The 17,993-nt window shown below is 47.9% G+C and overlaps 1 protein-coding gene and 1 long non-coding RNA gene across 19 annotated transcripts in view; one reads left to right on the top strand and one right to left on the bottom strand.

Moving 5' to 3' along the window:
* ZMYND8 (zinc finger MYND-type containing 8) overlaps positions 1-17,993 on the bottom strand; it is a 140,155-nt gene that overhangs the window by 113,882 nt on the left and 8,280 nt on the right. For 8 of the 18 annotated variants that reach the window (XM_004746254.3, XM_013053216.2, XM_013053205.2 and 5 more), the window contains one exon: positions 1,067-1,137. In XM_004746254.3, coding sequence (XP_004746311.1) covers positions 1,067-1,137 — 71 coding nt within the window. The other 10 variants (XM_013053208.2, XM_004746269.3, XM_004746268.3 and 7 more) reach the window with 7 other exon arrangements.
* Positions 11,207-16,003, top strand: LOC106005266. The gene is made up of 3 exons (XR_001178503.2): positions 11,207-11,398; positions 11,825-11,910; positions 13,712-16,003. It is a non-coding gene; the product is annotated as an uncharacterized LOC106005266 (long non-coding RNA).

The following is a 17,993-nucleotide window of genomic DNA, read 5'->3' as shown; positions in this document are numbered from 1 at the left end:
CAGAGTCTAATAACCCTCCCCCCAGCCCTCCCTACCACCCCCGTATCCCTCAGCTCGGAGCAGACACTCAGTGACTTGTCGAAGGAATATCCTCACCTTAGTACAACCATGAAGCTTGGAAATGAGCATTTTCATCAACCAAAGATGGGGAAAATGCTCCAGTAGCTCATTCCTAAAAACACCCTGAAGACAAAAACTGAATTAACTACTTCCTTCTGGGAAGCCTCCTACAACCTCACACAGACCAGATGAAAAGTACTGATCCCACAACTAGAAGATTTTGAGGAGGGGCCCCTGGGTGTCTCTGTGGGTTAAAGCCTATGCCTTCTGCTCAGGTCATGATCTCAGGGTCCTGGGATCGAGCCCAGCATAGAGCTCTGCTTACCCCCCTCTCTCTCTGCCTGCCTCTCTGACTGCTTGTGATCTCTGTCAAATAAATAAAAATCTTAAAAAAAAAAAAAAAAAGATGATGATGATGATTTTGAGGAGTCTAGATTCCAAATTAAAACAAACATCCGTGTTTGCTCTAATTTGCTAACTTTTGTCCTAAATGCAAACACTGGCCCCAGCATTCCAGAAAGTCCTACATTTCCTCTTTATCTCTAACCAAGACCACCGTTTTCCAAGGAAGTGAGCCAACCTTGTTTCACTTCCATGATTCCAAAGAGGCCTGTTATTAAAATCAGAAACCCAGCAGCAGCTGGACACTCTGGTTGCTTCTAGAACATTCTCTATTTAAGTAGTGAATTCCTGAAAGTCACCCTGCAGAGAGGCAGCGAGCTACCCTCCACCTCGGTCATGATACACACGTAAAATATACTGAGGGGACGATCCCCATACCAACCCCCAACAGGCAGAGACCTACACAGACACACAGGGAAAGGAAATCAAAAGGAGAGGGATTTCTCCACAAATTAGGCCCATCCATCAAAGGTTCCTCTCAAAATCGGAGGAGTGTTACAGCCACGGAGCTGAAGCCACACTTCACTGCACGACGACAACCAGAAAAAGAAATTCCAATTTCCTCCTCTGCTCAGGAATAAGATAATACAAGATTTTTACTCACCTTTGGAGCGAGTAGAGATATCCATGCCCTCTACCACCTCCTGTTCAGTTTTTATTTCCTCTTCGGCCAAGCTGAAACAGAGCAAATTATGTTCACGTTTAGGTAGACTGAGAACCTGCCCCATGGGGGCCACTGTTAAGTTCTAACAACAAACCCACATTGAAGACAATCCCCCATCCTTATGCAGGGCTGGGGGGGGGGGGGGCCCACACTGTATTTTCAACAATGTGCTAAGACTCCTAAAGGAGTTCTTCAAACCACTAGGTTGTTCTTTTTTTAAGTCAAATTACTATTCCAGTTGTCATGCTGTTGGGGGATGCAAAAAAAAGCACATTTTTAGACACACAATTACAATCTGCCCCCGTGGGCCAATGAGAACCCAGCCAGCAAGTAAACAAGTTACCCCTTGTTAACACCAGGTTCAGGTTGGAGGTGGTTCGCAGGGTACCCCAAGTTCTGATCTCTGAATTCTGCAAGGCAGAGAGCACTTCCCAGACCTCCTGGCTAATTCTTACAATCTCCCAACGAGGCAGAACAGGAAATACATATATATATAGGTTAGACTGCAAAGTAGGAGAATATGCCCAGGTTAGAAGCAAAAGGCCTGGTCTCAGAACATTCAAACCACTTATTCCAGGAATTAGGCTTGGGGTGTCCATACCCCCCATCCTCTAGAGGTTTCCTCTCTGTTGCACGCATGGCTTAGAGAAAGCATTCAGCACTCTTGAGCTGTGACTAATTATCCCCCACCACAAAAGTGGAATGAGGAAGGATTATTTAAAAGACAGGCTGAGAGATGGGGGTTGGAGGGGATGGGTAGCAGGAAGCAGGCCCCTAGGCTGGGAAGGTCCACCAGAATCTTCTCTTACTCTCTCAGCTGGAACTCCCCTTGAGTAAGAGTACAGACCCCTTCACCTGTGTTCCCCCACCCCCACACACACACCTTCCAGGCAAGCCAGTAGAGTTCTGCTTATTTACAGGTGCAAAATGTTTTGAGGTGCTGGAACCTTCCAAGCCTTCAGGCTGACATGGCAGTGATAAGAATGTGAGCAAAGTACTGGTAGCGGCAACTCCATCAGCCTGTGATTCACCATGAAGAAAATGGGTGCATCACCAATGGATACGGCCGGAATTTTCCATTTGGAAGACTCAGAGCCAGGACTGGAGGGAGGGCTGAGCGAGAGAGGAAGGATTAGAATGTCCCTTCTGTGGTCCGTGGTCTGAGACTGTGACAAGACAAAAGATGAGTCCAAAAAGGCCCGGAACCTCAGGGTCAGATGGAGATGGCTTTAGGAGAGAGCCATGTCTCATACCTAGGGCAAGAGGACTCGTGATGGGAACCAGAAAGGAAGGAAGAAATACAGCTCAGAATAAAATTAGAACTTCCACACCTCAAACTTAACTAGTCCCAGCAGAGAGAAGAAAGGGAGTTTGAAATTGGAATATTAACACATTAAGCGCTCTGATACGGAATCCTATTAACAATTTCATTTACACTGTGTCTGTGGAGAAAGCTGGGACACCAATCGCCAAAGAAACAACCGGCATTTTGTCACAAATGGTTTCCATCAGAAGCAGACTCTTAAATTTAAACACTTCGCTAACATGCAATATTACGAGGTGATTTGTGGAAGGTGATTTTAGCACGAATACTTTTACTCCAACTTCAGAGACATTCTCAACTCAGAAACACACACTGCCAGCAACACACACGCCGCCCAGATGAGTACTTGCTGATGGTTTCTTGCCTGGGGTGACTGGAAATACATTTTCATAAAAAAATATACACATCTATCAAGCAGCCCTCAGCGATGGGGAGATGGTCAACTTGAAAAGAACAAATAGCAACCTTGATCTTTCTAGCCATTAGAATTCTCCTTCCCTCTCTGAAATATGTGAAATCCTGAAGTTCCTACAACCGATCCCTTATTCTGAGGGACAGAGAAAAATGCTCATCTGGGATCCTATCCAAAGGTACAGTGATAAAACAGTTAGGCAGAACAGAGCCCTTAAAACCCAACTGAAGGATTTCTGCAGTGATGAAAACATTCGAAGGTGTACTGTATTGATCATGGAGGACTGCATTCCCAAGAACAATTATCTGGCTTGTGGGAGCCCAGGAGGAGAGGGAGTCCTTCAGGCAGGGATGCTGCTGAGAAGCCAAATGCAAACTAGTTGGGTGGTGGCTATTTGCTGCTGCAGAAAAGAGGGGAGAAAAGTAAAGCGGTTTTATCTTTCCAAGTATTACAAGTGGGCCCCATAATCACCTAACTTTAGCAACAGCACCACCAGCTTCAGCCAAGGATTTCGAGCACAATTTCAGAAAACCATCTTTTCTTGCAAATCAGCAAGCCATCCTTTCAAAGGGAACCCATGCACACACATGCACGCGCGCACACACACACAATAACTTGCATTTGACTAAAGGAAATTGCAGTGTCTCTGCGTTAAAAGGGAAAAAAACTTCACTTACAAGAGCAAAGACCAGAATGCAAAATGAGTCATACTGAACAGCCACATCTAAAGGGACTTCCTTTTTTCTACACCACTGATCTCAGGTTTTTTCTGGTGGTTGTTGTTTGTTGTTTTTTTTTTTTTTTCTGGTTTAATGTTAAGGACTGGTATGTTATTAAGGGAAAAAAATTATGACTATTACATCAAAAGTGGTAGTGAGAAAAGATCTGTACCTATCTGAATGACCCACAGATCATGGTCAATTTAGGTTAAAAACTGTTCAGTCGTTTGGAGGGAAGAAAAAAAAAGTCAAATAACAATAATTGTTAAAAAGAAAAGGCAGCTGCACCTGGAGAAAAGACTTTGAACTCTTGTCATTAACACATTAAAGTCTTAGAAAATACACAGCATCTTTCCTATCTGCTAGCTTCCAGCAACTACAATTATTTTAAATCAAAAACAATGGAACAACAAGCCCTTGTTTCAAACTGACATTACTTTTTTTTTTTTTAAGGTCCACTGGGGAGCTGGGGGCCCACTAAAGAAAAGGGTAAAATTAGCTGCAAACCGAACAACAGCCTTTCACCCCAATAGTAAAATACACCATCAACTAGTTGTATACAGGGTCTGTTCCCACTGCCACCCCTCTCGCACTCACATTTGCCCTAAGTCACTTGCCTCTGGATTTCACAAACTGATACGTTTCAGGCAATTAAAGAAGAAATAACAGCGTCTGCAAATACAACCAAGACTTGCCCATCCAGTCCCAGAAAGAATAAAAGATGTGTCCCCCAGTGCCTGAGCAAGAAAACCCAGGCTTGCTTCTTAACCTGCATGCATTGAAAAAGAGCAATTAAAAGTTGCAGAAGAAGTGCATCACCTCCAAGATGTTTTAAGCCCTCTGATTATTAATTCTGAGGACTCAGGGCTGATCCGTAAGTCCCAGGAATGCCATCCCCTCAACACTTTTCCAGAAGAGAGAGAGAAAGAAAGAAAAAACCATCTAGTTTTGACAGGAGAGAAAAAAGAAGGGAAAAAAAAAAAGCCTGGATACACAATGCCCAGACATTTCCTTTCCCCAAGTGCCCCTACTATTTGACTTTTAACCAAGAATATCCAACCCAGCTAGAATATATAACCAGCATGCACAAGACTCTGGTTCTACAGAGGAAGCTCTCATCGCACAGCAATTCCAAGAATCATGCATCATTCGCAAGGACTTTTCCTGTAGCTTTTTACTTTCATTCAAAATACCAAACTGGTCCAGGCTGTAAGAAATATTTAATCCCCAAGACACAACATCTTCCTCTGCTAGATCACAAAAGAGTGAACATCAAAATAAGAAAACCATGCTTCCCTAAATCTGCAATTAATTTTTTTTTTTAAATTGGGGGGGTGGGGGGAAGGGAATGGTTAGCAGAGCAGCTTTATGTAACACTCACCTAAAACAGGCAGAGTCATCGGGAGCTAAGCTATTTATGCAGGATTCTTAAAATGGCGTCTGGCAACACTGCCTCATTCCTGTATCGAAGCTAAAATGGTAGCAGGTTGTTCAATAGCTGCGGCTCTCTTGTGGAAGCAGCCCTGCCAGTTTCAAAGCCACCTTCCTAAATATCAGAACTAGGAAAAGCTCAACCAAAGGACACCAACAACCCAACGTTTAGAAGCTTAAAAAAAAAAAGAAAAAAAAATCTGCAATGACAGGGGGAGTTTGTGAAGTCACAGGTTCCTGAGGAAAACCCTTTCCTTTTAGATCCTGAGGCTCTGAAGATGGGGGCCCCCTTGCCCTCAAATTAGGTGGGTGGGAGGTTAGGAATTCTGCAGCCCTGTGGCTTCAAAGGCAGGCAAGACAGGTGTCTCCACAAATGCAAAAATGTTAAAGGGAGCAAGCTGGGGAGGGGGAGGAAGCCCATGCCCCCCTCTTGATACATTAGAAACCAGCTCTGCATCCCTACCAACAAGGAGCTAGGTGAAAGCAAAGTGTGGCAGGGACAGCAGCCATCTGAGAAACCAAGCTAGAGGGCTGCACCCCTGTTCTGAGGCCAAGGTAAAAGAAAAAGGCTGTTTATAAGCCTGAAAACGGCCACCAAACAACCCAGCCAGTCCTAAGACAGCTAACCTCAAGGAAAGACAATCTGCATCTGCAGAGGAGGAAAAAAAAACAGTCAAACACTCGCTGAGCCAATGCACGGGATACTCACAAATCAGATTTTTGTCCACCCCCAACAGAGCCCTGAAAATTAACAATGGGTTTTGCAAAACCCGCTTTCAGAGGCCGAACTAGCAGCCTTGCAGTGGATAATGTAATTTACTGGTACAGGTCTGAGAATTGGCCTCACCACTCTGGCGCTGAGTGGGGAGTTTCAAGGTGACTGCTTTTTAGCTCCAGGGGAGAAAGGAGGGCATGGTGCCCAAGGCTGTGCCGGGGCAGGGACGGGAGGTTGGCTCCTCGCCGGCCGGTAGGTAGGTAATCTTGATGAGGAGGGACAGGCTGACAGCAAAGCCAGCCGCACTGCTGACATGGCTCCCGCCTGCTTGTTTATCTGTAAGGAGAGTGGGGAGTGGGGGGAAGGGCAGCAGAGCCTTAGCAACCTGGAGCCAAGGGTGAATCCTCACTTGTTTTGCATTTAAGATCAAGGAGAAAGGACTTCTAAACGGACTCCCTTCCTAAGACTTACTCTGCAGTGGGGTGGCCAGGCCCCTTTTGCATGTACCTTTCTTTCCAGGGTCAACCAGAGGCAAAGCCAGATCTGGGGCGGCTGACAAATGTTTGTTGCCTCTGCCACAGGAGAGAGAAGGAGAAAGAAGGCAAAAGAAACAAAGAGATCACACATTGGAAGTGGTTGGACTTTTTTAAAAAACCTACCTTTGCCTCCAGGGTTTTCTGGGTCACTGTCATCCCCGCTTTTTAAAAACGTGACTCATTTTCCCCCCTTCTCCTATTTAAGACCTGAAGAAGTTCTTCCCCCGACAGTTCTCCCAGGGAAAGAAAAGCGGGAATGTTTTGTTTAAGAGAAAAGGGGTTACAGGACAGAAAAAAAGAAAAGAAAAGAAAAGAAAGAGAAAAAGCCATTGTTTGCATCCTTAATTTATAATCCGAGAGGCCCCATTGTTTCTTTCTTTCTGACTCAAATCTTTGAGCTGTTAATTATAAAAGTAACTGGACGCAGCTCCAACAGGCGAACTATGTTCATGCGCAGCAATTAGAAAAACTCTGTAGAAAGTTTACTGAGTGATTATATATAATTAATTCCTAGTTACAGACAGAACACTGACCATTTTCTGGAGCTAATAAAAGCAGTTACTCCCCCTCCCCCACGTGAATGCCACTTAATTTCCCAAAGCAGAAAAGTGAATCCATCCTGGAGGGTCTTGAAGGAAAAAAAGAGAGAGAGAGAGAAGAATCAAAAGCTCCAGTGTTGTCTGTCTGTTCCTTGCAGCTGTGAGGCATCCTCTTTAGGGACTGAGGAGGCAGAAGGAAAACGGGAAACAGCCCAAGTTCCGTGCCTCCCTCTGAAATTTATAACTGGGGCAGAAGATCAATCTACCTTGATGTAAAAAAGGAAAAGGGGGTGATGGGGGGTGGGCAGTGGGCGGTGGGGAGGGAATGCCCCAGGACTGGAATGTAGGAAACTCTTCAGCTTGGCAGAGAGGCTTCTCCTAAAAGGAACAAAGATGGTAGAAACTTCCAGAAGGCCCCTTCTCAGTCTGGCCACTCCAATTGTCAATCTGTAACCTTTCCTCCAAGTCTATTGGTTCAAAGGCTGGAGAGAGGAGCCCCATTGGGCTGCTCTGTAAGCCAGCACTGCTGTCCCTACCTAGTCCTGCTGCAATGCAAACATCCCCCCCCCCCCACTTAGTGAAACTGGGAAATAAGCTACTTTGGAAGCAATTAACTTTTTACAGACTCATGCTTGGTGGTGGCCACAGTACCAGAGGAAAGCGGCCAGCTTGGTCCAGGGCTGGGAACTTGCTGGGACTGCACATATGAAAACAGACCTTGGCTTTGCAAACCTGTGGGAGCCATTTTAATGCAAGTTTTTAAAGGACAAATGCCTTGCCCTTAGGTTTCCTTCCAGCCCAACAAACACGCCATTATGCAAACGTTGAAGGCACCAAACCAGGAATCTTGTGATTAGATACTGCTTCTAGGGAGGCCACAAGAACCTCAATATGTAATTTCCATTTACAGCCAGGAGATAAGAACAAAGAAAATAGCTAAGTGTCTGGACTGACTTGTGTGGGGTAGTAGCACTGTTCAGTTCTAAGTACACAACATCATTAACTGCCTGCACTTCGTAACTCGAAAAGCTGGCCTGGCACGGACTTCTCTTAACTCAGAACTGGTACATTTCTCGTTATTAAATGAGCCTTTTTCCTACTGATGCTAAAAGGTGGGTGCCTGGACACTAACTTAAAGGAAAACAGATTACTGACTCCATAAAGTTGGCATAAAACAACAATTCAATGTATTTCCAGCATTTACAGTCATGCTAGATTGGTCTCCAGGCTGGAAATTTATGTAGTGAACTTCTGGGCAAATTCCGAACCTAACACTAAACAAGCGTCTACTTTTTTTTCCCCACTCTTAAGTTCTAGCTACAGCATTAAGAGATCAGGGGAAGTGTAAAAAGTGAGAAATAAATCATAAGGCAAGCGTGCATACAGATGTGTGGGTCAGGCTTGGGAAGAGGCCAAATCTGTTGTGCAAGGAGTCCCAAAGCAAACCAAGTTTGGTGGTGGGTGGGATTTTACACTACAAGTACCCTAAAAGGGAGTGCTGACATCCCTGCCCCCACACACCAGCACCACTACCAGGTTCTGCCCTCACCCATGTTTCAGGCTCTGTGACACTAAGAACAAGCACTGTCGTTACATTTCACAAGCAGATCACCTACCCAGAGTTCTAGCTAACATCCACACAATCCCAATTAAAGGTCTCCAGTCAAGTCACAATGAACTGAACATTTCTCCCCTGTCTGAGGGTAAACAGGAAGTGTGATCTTCAATCCTAGCAGCAGGTTATCAGGAAAAACAGTGGATTCAAACAGTCACCTAAAATCAAGACACTATTAAAAAGCCCTTATTTGGTTCCTGCTAATGAAAGCCCCCCCACACACACCACACCACCAATTGCTGTAGCCAAGACCCTCTGTTACAAACAGACCCCAAGTGTCCGCCAAACTCTTTATACATGGTCACAGAGGAAATGGATTGCTTTACTTACCCAACAAATGTTCAAGCAACCGTCTCATTTTTCCACAGTTAAGAAGAGAGAACAGGCTGGCAGATTTGGGACTTGATCAAAAAGGAAATTTTTTTTAAACAGTTACATGGGATTATTAAACACACACACACACAACACCACAACCCAACAACTGAATATGGAATGCCGTCATGAGCCACAGATAGGATTTTATTTCCTCTGCGCTCCATCACCCAGGAGGGCAGAGGAGGATACAATGTAAAAGAGGGAAAAGAAAATGAAAACCAGGAGAAAAGATGCATTAGTTCATTGAAAATCATGCAAGAGTAGAAAGCTGAGGAATTCAAAAAAGAGTCCTCACAGATTTGTTGCAGGATGTTGTCCAAGCTCCCTCCCCCTCTACACACAGCCCCCCCCACCCCCATTCCCTACTCCAAAAACTTCCTCCAAAGCCTAGAAAACACTTTCAGAAACATTTGCTGGCTGTAGGCTGGCTTGCAGAAGAACACTCTGTATCAACAGAAGTCAGGAAAAAAGGCTGAACAATGTAGTTGGAAGTGCAGCAGCCCTACAGGGAGAGAACAGACCATGAAGACACACCATCACCCACCTAGGCCCCAGGAGCCAGGCTCTCTCCTTAGCACTGCTCTGCTGAGGGCTTGGTTCTTTTTAAAACACACGTCCTCTCTTGTCAGAACTTACTCCAGCCTTCCCAGAACCTCTTTGGAGAGGTAAACTTGCCTGCTTTGCTGTCTGCCATGAGCTCTCCTTGGAGAGGAGCCTGCTTGCTTACCTTCCATTTTCTTCCCCCAGCAGGCATGTGACACAGGAGAAGACAATAGTGCAAGGGGGGGGGGGGTGGGGGAGAACTGCTGAGAGAGAGAGAGAGAACAGAGAGAGAGAGACAGAGAAAGAAAGAGAGAGAAGAGGAAGAAAAAGAAAAAGAAAAAGAAAAAAAAAAGCTTCTTTTTTGGCATTCCAGGATCTAGCTTCAAACTATTCCAGAAACACCATGTCCTGGTGAAGAAAAGGTGTGCCAGGCCTTTGCTAGTTTGCAAAATCAAGCTATGGCTAATGGCTCCTTAGCCATGTGACCCAAGAAAGCAAAAAAAATTCTCTCTAAACAGTTCCAAGTTAACCTAAGTGCTGTGGGGGTGAGTGTGGCACGGCCAGCCACAGAGAAATCACACTGCTCGCCCACAATTCGGATGTCTCAGAGGGAGGGGGAGAAAAGATGGTTAAAAAGTCGAGCTTACCTCTGTGGATGCATTGTTAACACTGTGTAATGTCAATACTTATAAAACATGGAGGACAGGCTCCTAGTTCTCACAGAAAAAGGGTTTGGCACTTCGGCTTGATGATCTGGCCGCCTAATAAAAGCTCATCCCCGATTGGCTGCCCCGGCAAATCGGAGTGTAAGGCCGCCCGGGATTGGCTGAAACACTTCCTGAGCGATTATCTTTGTGAGGCTCTGGTGAGCAAGAGCCATCCTGTGCATAGAAAAAGACAGGCTAAGCTAGGCCTTTTGCTGCAAGAAAAACTTGGGAAAGGGGCCCCCAGACGCACTTCTCCCACACCCTGGCTCGATTTCCCGGCACGGGCAAACCAGTGCAGCCAGCCTGACCTGCTCCAGCAAAGCCTGAGGCCCGGATGCCACTGGGAAGGGAGTTTTTGGGGTGAGCTGAAAGGGCTCACCCTCACCTGCCCCCACAGAAGCGGCTCTTGGCTGGGAGGAAGCCTGGCCCTTTTCTAGAACAATCCAGCAGAGTGGTTCTTCCCCCCCCACCCCGGAAGGGGGGGAGGGGCAGGGGACGGCAGAGGGAAGCGGAGGAGTGGGGAGCCCCAGGAAAACAGCCAGCGGGGGTTAAGAAAAAGGGGTTTGAGGCAGGCCTCTGGGGAGCTGAGGGAACACAGACAGGACCGCCGAGCCCCGGAAATCGCTGCAGGGCAGCCCTGGCTTCTCAGAGCAGAGGACTCGGGCTGCTGGGGAGAAGGGAGGGAGCAGAGTGGTCAAGTTTGCATAGTCATTGTCAGAACGCCTCCTGGAAAAGCAGGCCAGAGAGCCATTTGCCCGCGGAGAATCTAACTTCTCACCACTCCCCCCCTCACCCAGGACTCCAAGGAAAACCAAAATGGGTTCCTGCCTCCCTGCCAGGATGCCAATGGGGGCCCCCCTCTCCGTCCTTACCCTAAGAAAAGCCCAATGCGCTCCTAGCAGGCCACATGCCTAGATCTACAAACTTCCCTTCCCCTCCCGGCCCCCTCCCCCACCACGGAGGCCTGCTAAACCTGTCAGTTAAACAAAAATCTGACTTCCGTATTAGTCTGCAATGCCTTCAGCTTCCTGCCTATTAACCCTCTCTCGGACTCTGGGCCTGGCTGGGAAAAACTAGGCCCTGAGATCGCAAAAAAGGCCTGTGGAAAAATACCAGCTGCAGCTCTCCCGGCAGATGCAGAAAGAGAGAGAGCGAGCGAGCCGCTGTCTCTCGCCTTTGCTTCCCAAGGAGGCGTGTACCTTCTGAATCCAGGGCACAGGCAGTGCCTCTCGGTCTGAGAAGCCATTTAAATCCAGAGGGAGAAAGAAAGATGTCAAGCCCAGCGAGGGAACAAGAACCCCCATTATTAGCCAGGCCTACACCCACAGCTTAGCCCTTCCTGCTACAATCATCCCTGTATGTATGTTCTTGGGGAACTGGGCCCTCGGTGGGCAGACAAATCCCATGAGCTTTATAAGGATTCTTGCTTAAATTTATTTCCACAGAGAACGGCTTCTTTTCGTCCCCTAAGGCAGATGGAATAGCGACTTCACACACAGACCTACTCTTGGCAGCCCCCCCCACCCCCATCTCTGGCACTGCTCCCCAGTAAAATATTAACTAGTTTTTCGGAGCTACTTATAATTCCACCCATTTCAATAGTATTAGGAGGTCTTTGCCTGTTTCCTCCCGAAAGCTGCCTTTGTAGTTGGTCTGTACCCTGAGAAAGAAAAGGCAAAGGCAGAAGGATCTTAAAATGTCCATGCTTGCTTGCTTGCTTTTTTTTTCCCCCCTCAAAGACAAGGTGCTTAATTAACAAGATTTTTTTTTTTTTTTTAATAGCAAGCTGGAACAACAGAAGCTAAACAAACACCATTCTTCAGAGGCTGGAGAAAGCTTCCAGAGGTGACGCAGCCATATGCCAGGAGGTAAAACTATGGCCCAATAAAGTCTCCCCTCTCCTCCTAAAATTAGGACTCATGGGCTTTCTGGTCCCACACCGTTCGTTCCCACAAAGAAAACGTAGCGCTGATCGCCTGCTCTCCCTGCCCCCACCCCCCCCCCCATGGACAACAGATGCCCACCTCGTGCACATAAATTCTTCCTGGCTGGGAATCTTCTATCAAACAAATACAAGCCAGGAACCCACACAGAACGTACTGCAGGGGCAGGGCCCAGCTTTATGAAAAGGAAGGGGATTTTGTTGCTGTTGTGTACTGGCAGGGAGGGACACCTCCATCACCAGGCCTGACAAAGGTCCAGCAGTCAGGACAACAGGCCTGGGCCTCACTAGAAGGGAGGGGCCCCCTCTTCCTGCGGGTGGAACCGAGTACAGGGACACCAAGTCAGGGACAAGAGGTGGAGGCCGGAGCTAATCAGACGGTGCTGTGTGCTGTCCCTCCTGGCGGCGTGGGCAGCAGCCCTCCCCCACCATCCCCTAGGGAACACTGTCTACCTCTGCGGGTGCAGCTTTTGGGGGAACAGACATGTCTCTGAGTCTGTGGCAGATCTCGTGTGCCACCAGCTTCACGACCCAACGAGGAAATGAAATATGCCACTGGTGCTCGTGGTGGATTTTAACCTGGGATTAAAGCTTGTTGCATAAGCAGCTGCAGCGTCCGGCGCGCTTCCCCCACCCCCCTCTGATCACTTGATCACTTGAAATGTTTTCTGGGGCAAAGAGCAGGAAGCAGCCGACTACTCTGGCAGCTCTGCTCTGTCTGAGGAATGCTATTGGCATTCGGGTAAGTCTGAGGTTATCAGAAAGACAGCGATTGGGCTGGGGACAGAGACAAAGGTATGGTGGCAGATGGAATCCTGGGAGGGACAGGGGTTGAAAAGGAAGCCTGGGGCAGGCCTACTAAGGGCCAATCCTGTGCTTGATGGAATGTGCCTGATAGGCCAGAAATAAACCAACGTTGCCAGCCTCCATCCAGAGATCATTCCGTGGCCCTTCTCAAACACCCCCTTGCACAAAGTAGCCCCAACAGCCCCGGCATGCTTGCCCTGGGTCCAGTAGAGTGCAAAAATCATCGCTTTGCCCTGATGACTCCGTGAGGTACGGAGCATTGTTGGAGATTTGCAACCCAGCCCAGAGAGGTGACTTGAGAAGCACAAGGTCACACAGCTGGCAGGTGCCCAAGACCAGATTTCCAACCCAGTTAGGACTCCACAGCTCTAAACTCGGTACCTTCACCTTCCTCTAAGGGAAAGGACAGAAGAGAAGCCGAGCCAAGCAGAGCAGAAACAAGGCTAAAATCTACCCAAGAACAGCAGGATCTGCGTCTTCTTTGAGGAAATGGACTCCTTTGAGAATAAGTTTTAAGTACTGAAGGATGGAGCTAGGAGACCTTCAGCTCAGACTCATTTAGGGCCCAGAGAAAGCTCCTCTCTCCGTAGAAGCCTCCAGCAAGATGTTAAGCACTCTGCTATCTCTAAAATGAGGTTTTTTATATTCCTGGAAATCAGTGGTTCTCAGTTAGGGGTGGGTTAGCCGCCCCCTACCCCAGGGGATATGTGGCAATGTCTGGAAACTTGGGGGCTGTCATACTTGCGGGAGGAGAGGTGCTACTGGCATCTGGTGGATTGAGAGCAGGGAACATTGCTAAACACAGAGACCCCACGACAAGGAATAATGCTGTCCAAAATGTCCACAGTGCTGAGGTAGGGAAATTAATAAGCAATGAACTAATAAAAAGATTAAAAACATGTCTCTCTTAATATTCCCAGGGGATGGAGAGAATCAGGAGACAGAATCAGGCTTACGGAAGCCAGACGGAGTGTCTCAGTGATAAAGCTGGCCTCAAAGGAGAGGAAGGGCTGACCCGGCTCCCTTCCCCAGGCAACTTACTGCCGAGGAGGCCTCGCTGAAACGGCTCTCCGCTCCCGCTGGCCTGCAGCCAGCCGAGCAGCGGGAGGAACCGCGTCGGCAAGCTGCATCCCGAAGATAGCCCGCTCCCGGACTAGCAAAATAAGCACACTCCGAGTTATCTGCCTCGAGCTAGCAGCAGGCCGCCCGTCCGTTATGTGAAACGGGCGGGACTGAGGCAGGGAAGTGTTTTAAATATCTTGTTTTGTTTTGTTATTTTTTGGCCAATTGGAACCGAGGCCGGCTTCAGGCACGGTGACAGAAGGGCTCACCTTCAGAGCATGGAACTGACCGAGTCCTGTTACAGCCACAAAGACGTAATCAGGACTTGTCCCTACCTTGGAGAAGAGGTGCCCTCCGGAAGGCTTTTTTTTTTTTTTTTTTTAAACTTCTTCCTAGGAGGGGCTGGTTGGTCGGATCCAAAAAATGGAGGGAGGCGGAAAGGGAAGGGGGAGGGGAGGGGAGGGGTGCGGGGTACATGACCATCAGGCAGATGGCCGCCGTGTGGGTGCGGAGAGACTTAAGAGATGCAGGAAGAAAAGGACAATCAGAAGGACGAAGATTCAGGACCTCCCCTGACCTGCTCTTTTTGTCCCCAGCAATCACCGTTATGGAAAGGGGAGCACGTGTTTATTTCCTGTTTGTTTCTTTGTCCCACTAGACCAGTGGCAATGTCAGGAGACATTTTAGGCTGTCCCATCTGGAGGAAGGGGGCTGCTACTAGGATCTGGAGGGTCCTAAACACTCTACCAAACACAGGACAGCTCCCCCCCACCACCGCTACAACAGAGAACTAGCCAGCCCTGAGTATCCCTAACGCCAAGGCTAATAAGAAAGCCTGCTGTAAACGGAAAGCTTTAGGAAGGGAGAGCCTGGTGTGAAATTCTTCACCTTTGCGCCCTACAAGTGGCAGAGCTCAATTAAACGCCACCTCCCACCTGGACAGAAGCACTCGGGTCTCCCACCTGAGCACCCGCTCCTGGTCTCCTACCTGAACAGGGCAGGGGAGTTAGACTGGGAAGAAACTGGAGTATTTACACACATGCACAGGCTGCAAGCAATCCTTTGCTAAGAAGTCAGACCTCATCCCTTCTCTGCTCAAAACCCATCAGTAGATTCCACCCAAGTGGTAAAAATGGCCCACCAGATCAGTGCCCTGCTCCTGATCGCTGACTCCACTGCGTTCTTCTCCACTCCCAGGGCTCACTCTGCTCCCTCTCCTCCCGCCACCCTGAGCCTCCTCCATCTGTTCTTCCCACCGCCTAACCATTCCCTCCCTCCTGCAGCCCTTCCCCGGTGCTCTCCAACTTCCCCTCCCCCAGACCATCTCCCCTGCTCCCCAAGCCACCTAATAAAAGACAAGCCCTGTTTCCTCCTGGGCCTACACGTATCCGCCTTCCTGCCTTCTCCTCTGCCATCACTGTCTTCCCCTCCCCGCGCCTTCCCAGATGCCTCCCCCCTGCCTCACAGCCATCTTCTTCCATGTTAATCTTTTCTCTTTCCACATCAAGAAGCAGAACCGTGCAGTGACTGAGTGCGTCGCTGCTGGCATCAGACTCTCTGATGTCTGGGTGTGAATCTTGCTGCCGCACTAGCCAGCTGCCCCGCCTGGCTTGAGGTACAGAATTCTCTGTGCCTTGATTTCCTCATCTGTACAATGGGAACAATAATAATACCCACCCGGAAATCCACTGCATCAAGGTGGAAGGTGGTCAAGCACGAGTTGTCACACAAGACACAGTGAGCACTCATGCACTTGCTTTTACCACGTCCCTCTGATGACTCTTAAAAAGGAAATTTCTGGAGGCTTCCAAGTCATTTTTCTTCCTTTTCTCAACATCAAAATTTCCAAAGGAGGGTAAGGATAAATCCCACTGGCTGGCACGCTCCAAGCTTTATGTCCAGTGCTATTCCAAGCACTTATCCTCCCAAACCTGCAAGATGGGCCCCATATAGTCACCATATATTCATCAACCCATTTCCTTGATGAGGAAGCTGAGGAACTATTAATAGTCCCCTCCCATTAAGAAAACATCTCAGGTGCCTGGATGGCTCAGTCAGTTAAGCCTTGGCCTTCAGTTCAGGTGTGATCCCGAGGTCCTGAGATCGAGCCCCACATGGGCTCCCTGCTCCACCTGGAACCTGCTTTTCCCTCTGTAGCTCCCCCTGCTTGTGCGTGTGCGCACGCGCTCACTCTCTCTGTCTCAATCTGTGTCAAACAAATAAATAAAATCTTAAATAAATTAAATCTTTTTAAAAATCTTAAAAAGGGGCGCCTGGGTGGCTCAGTGGCTAAGCATCCATCTTCAACTCAGGTCACAATCCCAGGGTCCTGGGAGCGAGCCCCGCATCTGACTCTCTGCTCAGCAGGGATCCTGCTTCCTCCTCTCTCTGCCTGCCTCTCTGCCTACTTGTGATCTCTATCTGTCAAATAAATAAATAAAACTTAAAAACAAAAAACAAAAACCCTTAACTTTATAAATAAATCAGTAAACTTAATATTAGGAAAATTCTGGAAGACTATGACCTGCCAAAGAAAGATTAGTGGGCGGCCCATCCAGGCATCCCCATTGGGTCACCTGCACCTTTCATTGTTTCTGGGCTTTTTACAGCTCTGACACCGCACAGAAGGCTAATACTAATGCAAAGGCTCCCATCCACAGACATGCAAATTTAGCCCCTGGAATGCAATTGATTATTGGCTTGTGGATATTGGGGGGTCTTGCTAATTTTTGCATCTATTCATCGTAAGTTCATGTCAGCATTTCCTGTATGAGGACAGCTTTGACTCCATCTTTGAATTAGCTGGACGGTCATACACGTGCCCTCATTAATAATGAGTTACATAAAACACATAAAACGTGTTCATTTCAGGGACGCCTGGGTGGCTCAGTTGGTTAAGCAGCTGCCTTCGGCTCAGGTCATGATCCCAGGGTCCTGGGATCGAGTCCCACATCAGGCTCCTTGCTCGGCAGAGAGCCTGCTTCTCCCTCTGCCTCCGCCTGCCTCTCTGTCTGCCTGTGCTCGCTCTCTCTCCCTCTGTCTCTGACAAATAAATAAAATCTTTAAAAAAAAAAAAGTGTTCATTTCATATTTGTACGCAGCTGGTTAAAATAAATTCTTTTGAACAGTAATATCTTTTAAAAGAAAAAAAGTCCTCATTCACTTCCAAGAACCAACGTCAACAGGCTGGTTAGTCTCAGGTTCACTTTTCATCGATCTCATGCTAACAAACATCTGATGTCGAAAATGTCAGAGGTTCCAAAACACTGCCCTGCCCAGCGACTGAACCTCCAAATGCTGAAGCTTCTCTTCCTTCGGAATCTGCTCTCTCTAGGCCATCCGACTGTCTGTGTGGCCTCTAGAGCCAGCCTGTTGGGGATGGGGCAGGGGTAGGGGTCCAAGCTTCCTCCCTAAGGAACTTTAGCAAGTTATTTTGCTTTTTTTGTGCCTCAGTTTCCAAGTCTGTGAAATGGGATTCTCGTCCCTGCATCAGACAGTGTGGGTATGATTTAACACAGGCATGGAGTACCTGCTCAAGAAATGTTGGATGATTTTGCTTTCCTTGAAACCATTTTGTCTACTGCCACAACAGATTCCAAATCTAGTATCCGGGTCTGACCTCTTCCCTGAACCCTAAATCTCGTGTCTAACTCCTGGACCCGCATTTTCTCGCTGCTGATCAAGGCAGTCTACAAAGAGGTGGGAAGCACTTCCTCTACCTGGAAGCACCAGACTTATGTCCTTTGCTCCTGCTTTCAAGGAGCTGTAGGTTGAACAGAGGAGAGGTTAAGCGCAATTAAATGAGTACATGAGAAAGAGACAAAAGAGCCAGTTGAGATCGATGCTATGAAGAAAAACAAAACAGGGTGAGGGTAGAGAGAAATGACTGGATAGGAAGTGGGGGGCGTCTGCTTTACACAGGTAAGAAGGGCTCTAGTGAGGGTGTGACATTTGAGCTAAAGGCGGTAAGAACTTTCTTGGTGGTGGGAATAGCAGGTACAAAGGCCCTGAGGCAAGCCTGAGCTTGGTAACTTGCTTATTTCTGAGACACAAAAAAAGACCACGTGTGGCGCCATGAAATGAGGTGCAGAGGAGTTGAGCGTGGAGGTAAAGTCAGGGACAAGGTCACCATTCCATCTG

Source organism: Mustela putorius, unplaced genomic scaffold (genome assembly GCF_011764305.1).
Source record: "Mustela putorius furo isolate JIRA1106 unplaced genomic scaffold, ASM1176430v1.1 tig00000592_pilon_pilon_pilon, whole genome shotgun sequence".
Taxonomy (NCBI): Eukaryota; Metazoa; Chordata; class Mammalia; order Carnivora; family Mustelidae; genus Mustela; species Mustela putorius.
The sequence above is the reverse complement of the archived record's forward strand: the minus strand, read 5'-3'. Positions and strand labels throughout refer to the sequence as shown.